Source organism: Schistocerca gregaria, chromosome 7, assembly GCF_023897955.1.
Source record: "Schistocerca gregaria isolate iqSchGreg1 chromosome 7, iqSchGreg1.2, whole genome shotgun sequence".
In the NCBI taxonomy this organism is placed as follows: domain Eukaryota; kingdom Metazoa; phylum Arthropoda; class Insecta; order Orthoptera; family Acrididae; genus Schistocerca; species Schistocerca gregaria.
This window is the reverse complement of record NC_064926.1, coordinates 49,172,103-49,186,569: the sequence shown is the minus strand read 5'-3', so window position 1 is coordinate 49,186,569 and position 14,467 is coordinate 49,172,103. Positions and strand designations below refer to the sequence as shown.

The 14,467-nt window shown below is 44.5% G+C and overlaps 1 protein-coding gene across 1 annotated transcript in view; it reads right to left on the bottom strand.

Moving 5' to 3' along the window:
* The window catches only part of LOC126281970 (uncharacterized), a 192,488-nt gene extending 186,966 nt beyond the window's left edge, over positions 1-5,522 (bottom strand). Inside the window, exon 1 of the mRNA XM_049981345.1 lies at positions 5,322-5,522. Within this exon, the coding sequence (XP_049837302.1) occupies positions 5,322-5,478 (157 nt within the window). The 5' untranslated portion in view covers positions 5,479-5,522. The remainder of the gene's footprint in view (positions 1-5,321) is intronic.
* Between the last annotated feature and the right edge of the window lie 8,945 nt (positions 5,523-14,467).

The window sequence follows — 14,467 nt, the reverse complement described above, 5'->3', positions numbered from 1 at the left end:
TCTGAGAGGTGATCGCGCCGTGAAGCGGCAGTGTAGAAGGGATACAAACAGAGCACAGCGCCAGATCCGCCGTCGAGTCGCGTTTCTCGGAATGTTGGTGTATCGCTTTCAAACGTTGTTTGCGGGAAGCGCTATATCTGGCTCAGATTTCGCTCAGTGGAAACGTCTCAATGCCCAGCATGGAAGACAACACTTTTCTCCCCTCACTGTTGACAGAAGAAAATCTGTTTGAAATCCTACCACTTCAGATCAACGTTCTCTATGCCCCTACGTACGCATCGAAAGTGAGTCAACCTTACGAACTCGAGGACCCAATAACGACAGTCTGAATTTCGCTCAAGCAAATGCCTTTACCTCTTTTCGACTAAAATTATTGGTTTTTAAATCGCTCGTAACGAAGACTTACATCTGAAGTCGTTCTGTATTTCCTTCCCTTCATTAAAAGTAGGTAGAGCGCGGATATTCTCAGTTGAATGGTGAACTATGACAGACCGTGTTTTCTTGCTTTAATATGTCTTCTTCCCTGTAATAATGCAAGGAACGAAAAGCGAGAATTGCCTACTTTTAAACCAATAAAGGGCAATTTGAAGTCGGCGTGGACAGACGGTGTTCTTTCTTTCTTAAAAACGAAAAATGAAAACCGTAATCTTCGCCTACTACTATTTACTCGTGATATCCACCACTGAAATTTCTGCCTTGATGCCTAGTCAAATGAAATGCTGCGAAAAGGTGGTTCAATACAAGTAAAAATTTAAGAAATAACTGACGAGCTGGACTACATACACACTGAAGCGCCAAAGAAAATAGTATAGGCATGCGTATTCAAATACAGAGATATGTAAACAGGGAGAATATGACGCTGGGGTCGGCAACGCCTACATAATGGTTCAAATGGCTCTGAGCACTATGGGACTTAACAGCTGTGGTCATCAGTCCTCTAGAACTTAGAACTACTTAAACCTAACTAACCTTAGGACATCACACACATCCATGCCCGAGGCAGGATTCGAACCTGCGACCGTAGCAGTCGCACGGTTCCGGACTGCGCGCCTAGAACCGCGAGACCACCGCGGCCGGCACCTACATAAGACTAGTTTCTGGCACAGTTGTTAGATCGGTTACTGTTGCTACAATCGTAGGTTACCAAGATTTAAGTGAATTTGAACGTGGTGTTACAGTCGGTTAACGAGCGATGGGACACAGTATCTCCGAGGTAGCGATGAAGTAGGGATTTTCCCGTACGACCATTCCACGAGTGTACCGTGAATATTAGGAATCCGGTAAAACATCAAATCTCCGACATCGCTACGGCTTGAAAAAGATCCCGCAAGAACGGGATCAACGACGACTAAAGAGACTCGTTCAACATAACAGAAGTACAACCCTTCCGCAAATTGCTGATTTTAGTGCTGAGCCATCAGCAAGTGTCACCATTCAACGAAACGTCATCAATATGGGCTTTCGGAGTCGAAGTCGCACTCGTGTACTCTGAATGACTGCACGACACAAACCTTTACGCCGCGCCTGGGCCCCTCAACACCGACACTGGACTGTTGATGACTGGAAACATGTTGCCTGGTCGGACGAGTCTCGTTTCAGATTGCATCGAGCGGTTGGACGTGTACAGGTATGGAGCCAACCTCATAAATCCATGTTCCCTGCATGTCAGCAGGGGACTGTTCAAGCTGGTAGAGGTTCTCTAATGGTGTGGAGCGTGTGCAATTGGAGTGATATAGGATCCCTGATAAGTCTAGATACGACTCTGACAGATGACACGTACATAAGCATCCTATCGATCACCTTCATCCATTCATGCCCATTGTGCATTCCGACGGACTTGAGTGCTTCCGGCACGAGTATGCGACACCCCACAGGCTCAGAATTGATACAGAGTGGCTCCATGAACACTCTTCAGTGTTTAAAGACTTTCGCTGGATACCAAATTCCCCAAACATGAACATTATTGTGCATATCAGGGATAGCTTGCAACATGCTGCTCAGAAGAGATCTCCCTGCAGTCGCACTCTTACGAAGTTAAGGCAGCCATGCAGGATAGGCTTTGAGATGTATTGAAGTACATATTTCGCAGTATTCGATCTGATAATGAGAACATGCCAATACTTGACTACGGATTTTATGAAGAAATAGTTTTTATCGTCAAAGACGATCTTCATGTCTTTCAAAACTTTTTATATGATTGTGAACCCAAACAACAAAAATATAATCAGGTGCTTTGTTTCTTTTCGGTTCTTATTCTTTTCTGTAACGCAGTGTTCACATATAAGCAGCAAGCACATATAACACAATCAAGTGCGACATAGAAACGTTTGACAGTATTCTTCATTACTGTTACTTTGAATGTAAGTTCTCTTCCGTGTACAGCATATACATAAAGCTGCAACTGCTGTGAAGAATACTGAGAAATTTTCGTATGTCAGAGATGACTACGCGATATGCGCATGCTGTAAACATTTAAACGCTGTATGCCTGCTTCCATAAATGTATGAATGCAAACGAGTCAAAACACCGTTCATTACAACAAATTACAGAAGCAGACTGTTGATGAATCTTATACTGTACTAAAACAAGTGTAGCCATCGGAACATGGGGAATTTGATTCAGATCATTATCTCTCTAAAATTAAAATACGATTTCTCCCGTCTACAAGAAAACAAATACATCCAAGAATGTAATCAGACACAAATCCACTATAGCTAATACTACAACAGCAAAGATAGAGAAAATTTGAGAAGAAACTGAGATAACGAAACAAAGCTATTGGCATGAACTCCAGGTAAAAATTAATAAAGCAGCGGAGAAACCTTAGGGCTGGTCAACGATAAAAAGAAGACGTGGTGGTACGAAGAGTGTGAAGAAGCGCTAGAACAAAGAGCACAAAATTGGAGAAAATGGAGATGTTTAGAAAAAGAACAACAGTCAGAAGAATTCAGACAATAAAGAAAAGAAACATCAAAACTAATCTGAAAAATCAGAAGAACCATTGAAATAACTGGTATTACGCAAATACACGAAAATTTTACCAAAAATTATTACCAATCTTTTAAACATGTACTTAAATGGTATCAAGCACCACGCATTTGTTTCAAAGACGAAAGTGGCAAAATAAGATTAATAACAAAGAAAATGTTTGACAGGTTCTTAAACTGTCTAGTTCCAACAGTTAAATTGGAATTTTCATCAATCCCACAAAATCTGGAAAAAGATTTCCCACCAACAGAGCAAGAAATTCAAGAAGGCATTAAATAAGTTCAAAATGGTTCAAATGGCTCTGAGCACTATGGAATTTAACGTCTGAGGTCATCAGTCCCCTACAACTTAGAACTACTTAAACCTAACTAACCTAAGGACATCACACATAGCCATGCCCAAGGCAGGATTCGAACCTGCGACCGTAGCGGTCGCGCAGTTCCAGACTGAAGCACCTAGAACCGCTCGGCTACATCAGCCGGCCATCAAATCAGTCAAATATAACAAAGCAAGTGGTGAAGACTCCATTCAGCAGAATGACTGAAATGGTCAGTGCCAAAGATTATAAATGATCTACAACTACTTTTTGAGAACACTTGGAAAACTGTGAAAATTCCTGAAGAGCGGAAAAAGTGCTACTCCACCCACCACATCACAAGAGAGGCAAACCAAACGTCAGCAATTACAGGGGAGTGTTACTTCTCCCAATGGGTCACAAAATAGTATCAAAAAGTCTCCTCGACAAACATTTGGGAGAATATGAGGTGTGTTTTCCAAAAGAAAGATTCTGCGCTGGATTTACTTTCAACTTAATACCAATAATCCGCCACAGAATGCTAAACAGAAAACCTGTAATAGTATCATTTATTGATTTCAAAACAAAACAAAAAATGGATTCGGTAGACAAAGGAACAATACATCATATTATTAGAGAATTTTGTGTTAAAACAAAATTAGGAATCATAATTCATGAAACTGTAACAAAGACGATATTCAAAGATAAATTTATGGGGAAACTATGTCAGCAATTTGAAATAAAAACTGGTGGTTGACAAAGGGATGGTTTATCAACTTTACTGTTTAACTATGACCTAAAGAAATTGTAAGTATCTAGAATTTTGAGCTACAGAACAACAAAATTGAAACAATAATTCTAGGAAGAAAACTAAATGGAATTAAAGTAAACTGCTTGGCTTCTGCGGAATATTTGCAATACTTTCAGAAAATCTGACAGACGTGGTTATTCAGATTAATCTTCTGGAAGAAATAGCAAACGGAACTGTTTCAACATTTCAACTGAAAAAACAAAATTAATGCAAGCTCCAAAGCTGTTACAAAATTCATAGAAACACAAAAAAATTGCTCTGAGTACTATGGGACTTAGCCTCTGAGGTCATCAGTCCCCTAGAACTTAGAACTACATAAACGTAATTAACCTAAGGACATCACACACATCCATGCCCGAGGCAGAATTCGAACCTGCGACCGTAGCGGTCTCGCGGTTCCAGACTGAAACGACTAGAACCGCTCGGCCAGACGGGCCGGCATAGAAACACATATAGGGGACATAGAGCAAGTAAGTGAATTCAGATATTTTAGAGCAACTACATAATAGAATGGATTACAACAATTTGCAGTAGATGCAAGAGTTAACAAACTGGAAAGAGCATTCGCAAAGAATATGTTTAATAAGAAACGCATATACAGAAAAACAAAACTAAAGCAGTATCCATAGCTGTACGACCAGAATGTTTATATGGACGGCAACGCCCAGCAATGAACGATAAGCTGGAAAGAATGAAGATACTTGAAAGACTGACAGTTAGAAAAATAATGAGTACATTACAAACTACAGCTGGCTGGAAAGTCAGTAGTAATGCGGAGATGTACCAAAATGTAGTGAAAAGTCAGAAGTAATGGGTAAAAGGAAATTAATCAGTTTTGGATATCTCTACCGAATGAATGAGAAGATGCTCACGAAAGAAATATACCTCTGCTACAGGAAGAATAAATGGAAATAGCGTGGATTACAGAAATAAAGAAAGACCTAGAATGAAACAACGTTAAAGTTAGAAGGCTTTCAATGTAGAAGAAATAAAAAGTTGGTAACAATACGGACAGAAAGGAAGAGACAACATGTGGAGAGGTTGAAGGTGTACTGGATAAATAGAAGAACATCAAGGAAAGCGGAGGAATTGAAGACGTTGCGTGGTCCTAGTCGGTCGATACGAAAATAGTAATGTCGGAGCGACAGTTGGGTCGCAACGTTACGGGCAAGTACGGGACTCGTGCTCTGCTGGCGCAACAACAGGTGTTTAGGCTAGGCGACTGACCGTCTGTGAGGCTGCCGTCGACAATGGAGGCGCCCATGTAGGAGAGGTGAGCCGGGGCGGCGGGCGGCGCGAGCAGGGCGCCGGCAGCGGCCAGCGACAGCGCGAGGGCCCACGGGCGGAGGCTGGAGCCGCTGGAGCGTTGGAAGCGGGCGGCCATGGCGGGGCGACGCTGCGCTGCCGCCGCAGCGCGCCGCGCCGCCGTTAAGTACAGCCCGGCGCGCCGCCACGCCGCCAGGACGCCTCTGATTGGCCGCCGACGGCGCAGCCTACCCCCCCCCCCCCCCCCTGCCGCTACGGCCCCTACTCTGCTCCGTGTCTTACCTGCCACCGCCACTTCCCATAATAACACCTAACGGATCCACTACCATCTCCCGTAGTTTCACCTTCCATTTTTCTCTCATGAAATCCTGCGAACCGTCGATGAAGGGTAACAGGTAGACTTCGTATTCCTAGATTTATGGAAAGCGTTTGATACGATGCCCCATTTCGGAATTTTGACGAAGCTACCAGCATACTGATTAGGTTCCCAGACATGCGAGTAGCTCGTAGTCTTCTTGAATAACAGAACCAAGTAGGCTGTCTTCAGGAGCGAGAGTTACGCTAAGGATAACACACACACTCATGCCCGAGGGAGGACTCGAACCTGTGACGGGGGGAGCCGCGGGAGCCGCTTCGAGGAGCCTCAGACTGTACGGCTACCCCGCACTTATTCGAGGTTTCCGTCTACATCGATTGCAGCATACATCTCACAGAAATTGCACCACTCCTCTTTTGACACCAGCCTGCTGTTGTATGTCCCGATTAGGTGGTAGAGTAAAGCGTTCTCCACTTTCATAATACTGGCAGCTCTTGACCTCAGTTTCAGACCCTCTGGTTTTCTTCTCTGAACTGACACTTTCTGTACTTTAATCTGCATTATCCGTAAACTATTAGTGATTGTGTCTCGTGTATCATGATAAAATTCTCGAAGACACATGAAATAAAAGTCCTCTGTACTTTTCTCTCACTTAGTTTTGTTGTATAATATTGTCTAAACAACCTCTGTAGTTTGGTTTCCGCATGAGCCACCAACAAATTTAATCTCTGGGGTACTTCCTTATATTAGTTACTCAGACTCTCGATGTTTCCAGAACCAAAATTCGCAACTACTCGTCTCCAAGTAAGGTAATACATAGATTTCAGTATCCTTTTTCGCGGAAAGTTGTTTGCTTCTGTAAATTGATTCTCGTAATATGAGCACAATGATCAGAAAAATTTACAGGCTCCTCTTCTGACGAACTAAGTCTTGTTTCTGCGACACTCGTTTCAGCCAATCATAGCCACAGAAATTTCGTTGTATGCACTACTGTCTCTAAAAAGTGAAACACTCAGAAGGAATGGTCTGCAACATACCACGACAGGAGGACTATAGAATAGCGGGACCACTGTAAGTGATTTACATGATAGAGAGATTGCCTGCACATAGGCCCAACAGCACAGTGTTAGGCAACGCTCAGTCGGAACGGAACTGTCATGGGGATTGGAAATGTGTAACAGTTGCTCCTATGCCTCGCCGACATCACAAGGTGGAATATCAGCATGTGAGTGCTTTCGAACGGAGCAGAACGCTTGGTCTCTGGGAGGCGGGTCTGTTCTTCCGTGATATTGCAGCTCGTACAGGACACACTGCGGCAACAGTGAGGTGTATGTGGAGCTGGTGGAGGGAAGAGGGCCATAGACAGAGCCGACAGAGTAAAGGAAGACAGAATGTGACCGTAGTGCGAGATGACCGCCATCTTGTCCGCTTCTCTAACGGAGACAATAGTTTCGACCTTGGAGCACTGCAACGGTTGTGTGTGGCACGCATATCACTGCGTCAGCTTCTATTGACCAGAACCCACCAACGTTATATAGACTACAGTTTCACGTGAACGCCACACTGGCGTGGTGTGTCTCAAAATGTAGTTTTTCCGTACGAGTCCCGGTTCAGTCTGCCCAAAGTGATGGTCACATTCCGATCAACGCTCTATTTCCCCCCAACTGACAAGCGATGCAAAGTGGAGAGGCAAAAGTGCCGCACTCATGCCGGGTCTATAATTTTCTCTACGTTAACTCCTGCAGTGCAGGCAACCCGAATGACGATGCTGTAACGCGGGAAGCTTCTTAGCCACGTATGGTACAGCAGGTTTTAACAGCATAGCGCCCTATTACTTCTGATCATAAGATCGAAAGATAAACCAGGATTTCTTCTTTCAAGTCCAATGCCGTTTGTGTAAAGCAAATCGACAATAATACCCAGATTTGCGGCAAAACAATTCATGACTTTGCGCCACGATAATGTACCTTTTCACACTTCCTTGCTTGTTTGTAAACTTCTGGCGAAAAGAATACTGTCGTGGTGCTACAATTTCCCTATTCACCTTCATGGTCACATATGGATGGTTTATATTCCCAAAAATAAAGAAAACCTTAAATACCGGCGTTTTACAAGTAGAGACAACACACAAGAAATGTATCGCTGAAGATGTCGCAAAGACCGAATTCCAGAAGAGTTTAGCTTATTGAAAATAACTCTGGTATCAGTATATAAATCTAATTGGAACAGTATGTTTGACTATGTCCTCTGTACAGAAGGAGCTGGAGCGTTATCGTGGAGTTAAAACACTATCCCCGTCCTCCATACCCCCTCCCCCCACCTCCCCCCATACTTTCTACGTCTGGTACAACAGCTCATATTTTGATGGCTGCAGGTGGAGGATGGACGGAACACAATATCGACACAGCAAAACCGAAATTTACTAAAACTGTTCTGCTTGACAGAAGTCTACTAAATAGTCACAAGGTCAATAGCGACCCACAAACATCAGGCACGGATGGGCTACCAGTAGAAGTGTAAAGAAGAAATTGACATAAAGTTGGAGGAGAGATTATTAGAATCTATAACGAAGTTTTATGAAGCCAAAATTTACTCACGTTGCTTACAGAAGCTGAGAATATCTTGAGAGTCTGACAGACGAACCCGATCAGTAAAAGAGACAAGTGACTGGTGTCGCTTCTACATGTGAAGTTTGAGATCTACAAGCGTCTACGGAACAACAGTATCAAAGATGTCGCAACTGATAATCTGGAGGCCGATTAAGCCACTACGGCAGTGGGGCGATCGACGTTTAGACGTTTTACCCGCTTACTGATTGCTCTTTTGATACGGCGAACGCAAGTCGCTATAGCTGTTGCCTGTTTACAGAATGCCTTGGCAGTTCAATAAAAGTATTTTCGGCGGCCTTAAGTGCAGAGGGGTTTCGCTGGTATTTTATGGACATTTTAGCTCACAGACTGTAGCATCCAGGCCACGCATATACAGGCGAGAAACCGAGTGATGCCCTTACATAACACAACATCCTGTCATTCGAAGAGTGGTGCAGCAGGGATTCCGGCTATTCCCTACCTTATGTGATTCAGCGACGGAGGCGCTACGGAGGAGAATCCACATCACGTTACCGCGTCTCTGCTTTCCAACCATTCGTGTAGTTATCCACATGCATGCATACGAAAAATTAATGACGAATTGCAGATCATCCAATATTACTAGAAACATTGTGGAATGCTACTCAGGTTGGATAAAACGGTACTAATACAGTTGGGCAAGAGTTCCAATGTCATTACCATCCAGGGGCTGCGTCGCGTAACGATGGAAGCAGAAAGCGCTACAAATCAATTCGCAGCGGCAGAGTGTAGTTAGTCAGTTGGATGAACTAAGCAGTGATCGGGAAAATAGGTAGGGCATTCTTCATTAATGGATACGTCGTTATGAAGATACAGCATGTGCTAGAAACCTACGAAGTGTCCTTACGGTAATCGCTTAGTATGTTTGGCGGGGGGGGGGGGGGGGGGGGTGGCAGTTAAAGGAACACTTCGTAATAACGGCAACGGAAAAAAACCCTCGTGCAAACAGAGAATTTTTCTCGCCGGAGGAGGACTGCTTTGCACTGCACCTATGAGTATTGGTAACGCAAAACGTTCCCAGAGCGAGACTGAATGCGCCCGGTGGTGTTATGGACACGTAATGCGACATGCAAAGTGTACAGAGGGAATCACCTAAAACTCCCACCACAAATATTGCGGAAATGGAAAGTAATCTCAATGTGCGGTTTTCACATAACGGACTGGTGGTCAGATGCTAGTGTTGTTACCCAGTCACCGGATTGTAATAACACTGAGAAAGAGTATTTTTTGTGTCAACATACACATAAGTGGAACGACGCCTTTTGACATTAAAAAAACGACAATTAGGGTAAATTAGAGTGACAGTGGTGTTCACTGCCGGCGGGCTTGTGTGTGCCTTGAGTGCAGTGCAACTTGCTAGTCAGTTACTGTGTGACAGTTCAAGCAATAGGCCGTAGGTGGACGATGGAATTTATCAGTGTAGAAACAGCCGACGTGCTCATCGTGTATGGAGAGTGTAGGAATAATTCATTTTGTTCTTGCACGGTGTATGCGGCAAGATATCCCAATAGACGTCAACCATCTCGGCAGTTATTTATCAACCATTTCAACCGTTACGTGAAAGTCGTACTGTAAAGGAAGGAAACAAGTGACGATAGAAGAGGGGCAAATTAATGGTCTTGCCGCTGTTGCAGTTGATTCGCATGTTGGCTCCCTCGCAATCTCACCATGAAATGGCATGAGTGACGCAAGTGTCCTATGCATTCTCCATTGATATAGGTTGGATCTCTATCACATCTCACTACTTCAAGAACTGCCCTTATGAGAATCGTGTTGACATCTGCACGTGGGCACTAAGACAGGATGTGTCACGTATCTTGTTTAGTGATAAAGCGACATATACAGAGTGTAAATTGTAAGTTGACAAACCAGACTAACTCTAAAAATAAGGTTCACACGAAAAAATGTGTAGAATCCAAAGTTTTTTTTGCAGGATCAGATTCTACATAAAAAACTACGTACATTTTGTCTTAAACATTTGTTTTGGTTCTTGGTAGTTGGCGCTGTAATTCATGTAGAATATGATTCTACCATAAAAAACGGGGGTTCCCAATTGAAATTTTGAAGTTGCCTCCCAGCCCAATTTTAGCACCAGTAGAAGGCCCCCTCGAAAATAATCAACTTTGGATTCAACACATTTTTTCGTCTGAAGCTTATTTTTGGAGTTATTCTGGTTTTTCAACTTAAAATTTACGCCTTATGTGAGTCACGCCAAGGTCAATCGCCAAAATGTTCAGTTTAATTCCAAGTGGAAAGTCAGCGTCCACGGAGTGTAAACGTGTGGTGTGGGATAGTGAACCATCAACTCACAGGCCTGTTTTTGATAGAAGGGACACTGAACGCGCACAAGCCTCGCAGCCTCCTAACAGACCATCTTCCGTATGCTAGAAGACGTTCCTCTGCAGACTGGGAGGAACCTGTGGTACGGAAATGAAGGTTGCCCAGCCTCTAGTGCACGAAGTTCTACAGAATGTCTTCACGAATTGTTTCCAGAACGTTGGGCTGGACGCAGAGAAGAACATGTACGTTGGATATGTTAATATGCACTGTTCTATTCAAAAATGTATGTTTACACAAAAAATAAACTTTCTAAGTATTATTACAGTATGTTCAGTGGCTTACAATACGAGCCGCTGGCTATCAATCCATTCGGTGCAAATATGAAACTTCCTGACAGATTAAAACTGTGTGCCGGATTCGAACTCGGGACCTTTGCCTTTCGCGGTAAAGTGCTCTACCATCTGAGCTACCCAAGCACGATTCACGCCCCGTCCTCACAGTTTTACTTCTGCCAGTACTTCATCTCCTACCTTCCAAACTTACAGAAGGTCTGGAGTTCGAGTCTCGGTCCGGCACCCAGTTTTAATCTGCGAGAAAGTTTCATATCAGCGCACACTCCACTGCAGAGTGAAAATCTCATTCTGGAAACATCCCCCAGGCTGTTTCTAAGCCATGGTCTCCGCAATATCCTTTCTCTCAGGAGTGCTAGTTCTGCAAGGTTCGCAGGAAAGCTTCTGTAAAGTTTGGAAAGTAGGAGACGAGGCACTGGCAGAAGTAAAGCTCTGAGGACGGGGTGTGAGTCGTGCTTGGGTACCTCAGATGTTAGAGCACTTGCCCGCGAAAGGCAAAGGTCCCGAGTTCGAGTCTCGGCCCGGCACACAGTTTTAATCTGCCAGGAAGTTTCATATCAGCGCACACTCCGCTGCAGAGTGAAAATCTCATTCATTCTGTGCAAACTGCACATGAATAGCACTTTCCATTTCCGCAGTATTTGCGGTGGTACGAGTTTTAGATGATTCACCCTGTATGAGCGGAACAGGTACGCGGAGGCAATCATGATAGTGATAAAATGGCGACAAAGGGGGTAATTCGCTGATGTAAACGACTTTAAGGCAGATTGTTGTAATTAGGTGATTGAGAACGAACGTCTCAAAAACGCCGAAGCCGTTCGGCTGCTCCCGTGATACAATCGTAAGAGTCTGTGGAAAGTGGTTAAAATATGTTGAACTCACAAGTAGGCGGCAAGGTCTTCGACATCGTCTACTAAGAGAACGTGGAGGACGGAAGCTGGATCTCTCTTTAAAGCAGGACAAGAATCGATCTGTGACAGATAAGACGAAAGAAAACAATGCTGTTGCATGTAGAAATGTATAGGAGTGCATCACTCCAAGCGCATTGTTGAAAATGGGACTGCCTAGTAAATAACCCCTACGTTTGCACTGAACGTATTGGCTACGTGCTGACTCAACGACATCGTGAAATACGATTGAAGTGGCCAAGGGACCATCGGGTTTGCACAGTAGATCAGTGCAAGCGTCTCGACTGTTGGGAGGAATCACGTTGCTCGTTACGTCAGATCGACAGTCGTGACCGCGAACGCCGTCATCCAGGCGAACACACAGGACGCTATTGGGAGTATTTTGAAATGGACACATTCACCAAGACGTCAATGGGACTTGTGACGCTAATAGAAGGCACCATGACAGCTGCTGACTAAGACAATATAACTGCGGACGACCTGCATCCCTTCATTGTTGATGTCTTCCCCGTTGACAATGGCATCTTGCGACTCACAAGGACAGAATTTAGGGATTGCGTGATCCGTGCGCAGACAATTGATACGTATATGTCGTGTGTGCTGTTGAAGTTATGGGTAACTAAACACCACTGGGATGATAAGGAATAGGATGGGTGGAAAGACTGGAAAATGAGGAGGAACTGCAGTGTGTGGGAAAGCAGAGGCTGTTACTCTACGCAACGAAAAGAGCGAAAAAAAATTGCATAGGACGAGCATTAAGAAAGAAGGAGCTTATAAAATCTGTTCTGTTGTATCTGGCGAAATGGGCTCTGCCTGAAACCTAACCGAATACACTACTAGCCATTAAAATTGCTGCACCACGAAGATGGCGTGCTACAGACGTGAAATTTAACAAACAGCATGAAGATGCTGCGATATGCAAATGATTAGCTTTTCAGAGCATTCACACAAAGTTGGCGCCGATGGCGACACCTACAACGTGCTGACATGAGGAAAGTTTCCAACTGATTTCTCATACACAAACAGCAGTTGACCGGCGTCACCTGGTGAAACGTTGTTGTGATGTCTTGTGTAAGGAGGAGAAATGCGTACCATCACGTTTCAGACTTCGATAAAGGTCGGATTGTAGGCTATCGCGATTGCGGTTTATCGTATCGCGACATTGCTGCTCGCGTTATTCGAGATCCAATGACTGTTAGTAGAATATGGAATCAGTGGGTTCAGGAGGGCAATACGGAACGCCATGCTGGATCCCAAAGGCCTCGTATCACTAGCAGTCGAGATGAAAGGCATGTTATCGGCATGGTTGTAACGGATCGTGCAGCCACGTCTCGATCCCTGAGTCAACAGATGGAGACGTTTGCAAGACAACAACCATCTGCACGAACAGTTGGACGACGTTTGTAGCAGCATGGACTATCAGCTCGGAGACCATGGCTGCGGTTACCCTTGACGCTGCATCACATACAGGAGCGCCTGCGATGGTGTACTCGACGACGAACCTGGGTGCACGAATGGCAAAACGTCATTATTTCGGAAGAATCCAGGTTCTGTTTACAGCATCATGATGGTCGAATCCGTGTTTAGCGACATGGCGGTGAACTCACATTGGAAGCGTGTATTCGTCATAGCCATACTGGCGTACCACTCGGCGTGATGGTATGGGGTGCCACTGGTTACACGTCTTGGTCACCTCTTGTTCGCATTGACGGCACTTTGAACAGTGGACGTTACATTTCAGATGTGTTACGACCCGTGGCTCTACCCTTCATTCGATCCCTGCGAAACCGTACATTTCAGCATGACCGCATGTTGCAGGTCCTGTACGGGCCTTTCTGGATACAGAAAATGTTCGACTGTTGCCCTGGCCAGCACATTCTCCAGATCCCTCACCAATTGAAAACGTCTGGTCAATGGTGGCCGAGCAACTGGCTCGTCACAATACGCCAGTCACTACTCTTGATGAACTGTGGTATTGTGTTGAAGTTGCACGGGCAGATGTACCTGTACACGCCATCTAAGCACTGTTTGACTAAATGCACAGGCGTATCAAGGCCGTTATTACGGCTAGAGGTGGTTGTTCTGGGTACTGATTTCTCAGTATCTACGCACCCAAATTGCGTGAAAATGCAATCACATGTCAGTTCTAGTATAATATATATGTCCAATGAATACCCGTTTATCATGTGCATTTCTTCTTGGTGTGGCAATTTTAATGGTCAGTAGTGTGAAATAAAATAAGAAAATCTGTTTGAGAAAGGTATGAGGAGGGAAAAATGATATGAGATGACGGAGGAATGGAATGCGGATTCTGGGCAATTTGCTGGACAGCAGATTCAAGAAGAAAGTGATGGACCGCATGGAATGGAGACGCTAACGGAAATTGGTAGTGATGGTATGCCAGAGAATGTAGTCATGTCACGCAGTATGTACACCTCTTGCGGCAAGCGGCGGTCAGCGTTACTGGGTAGTTCGAGCGTCTCTAGTCCAGTTTGTGTGTTTGTGTGTGAGTGTCGATACTCCAATCAGTGTCCATGTAGAGCACGGATACAAAACCCCTCCGCCGAAAACGGACACGTTTGAGACTGTCCCGACGACGATGAGGAGAGAGCGGTGACCAGACACT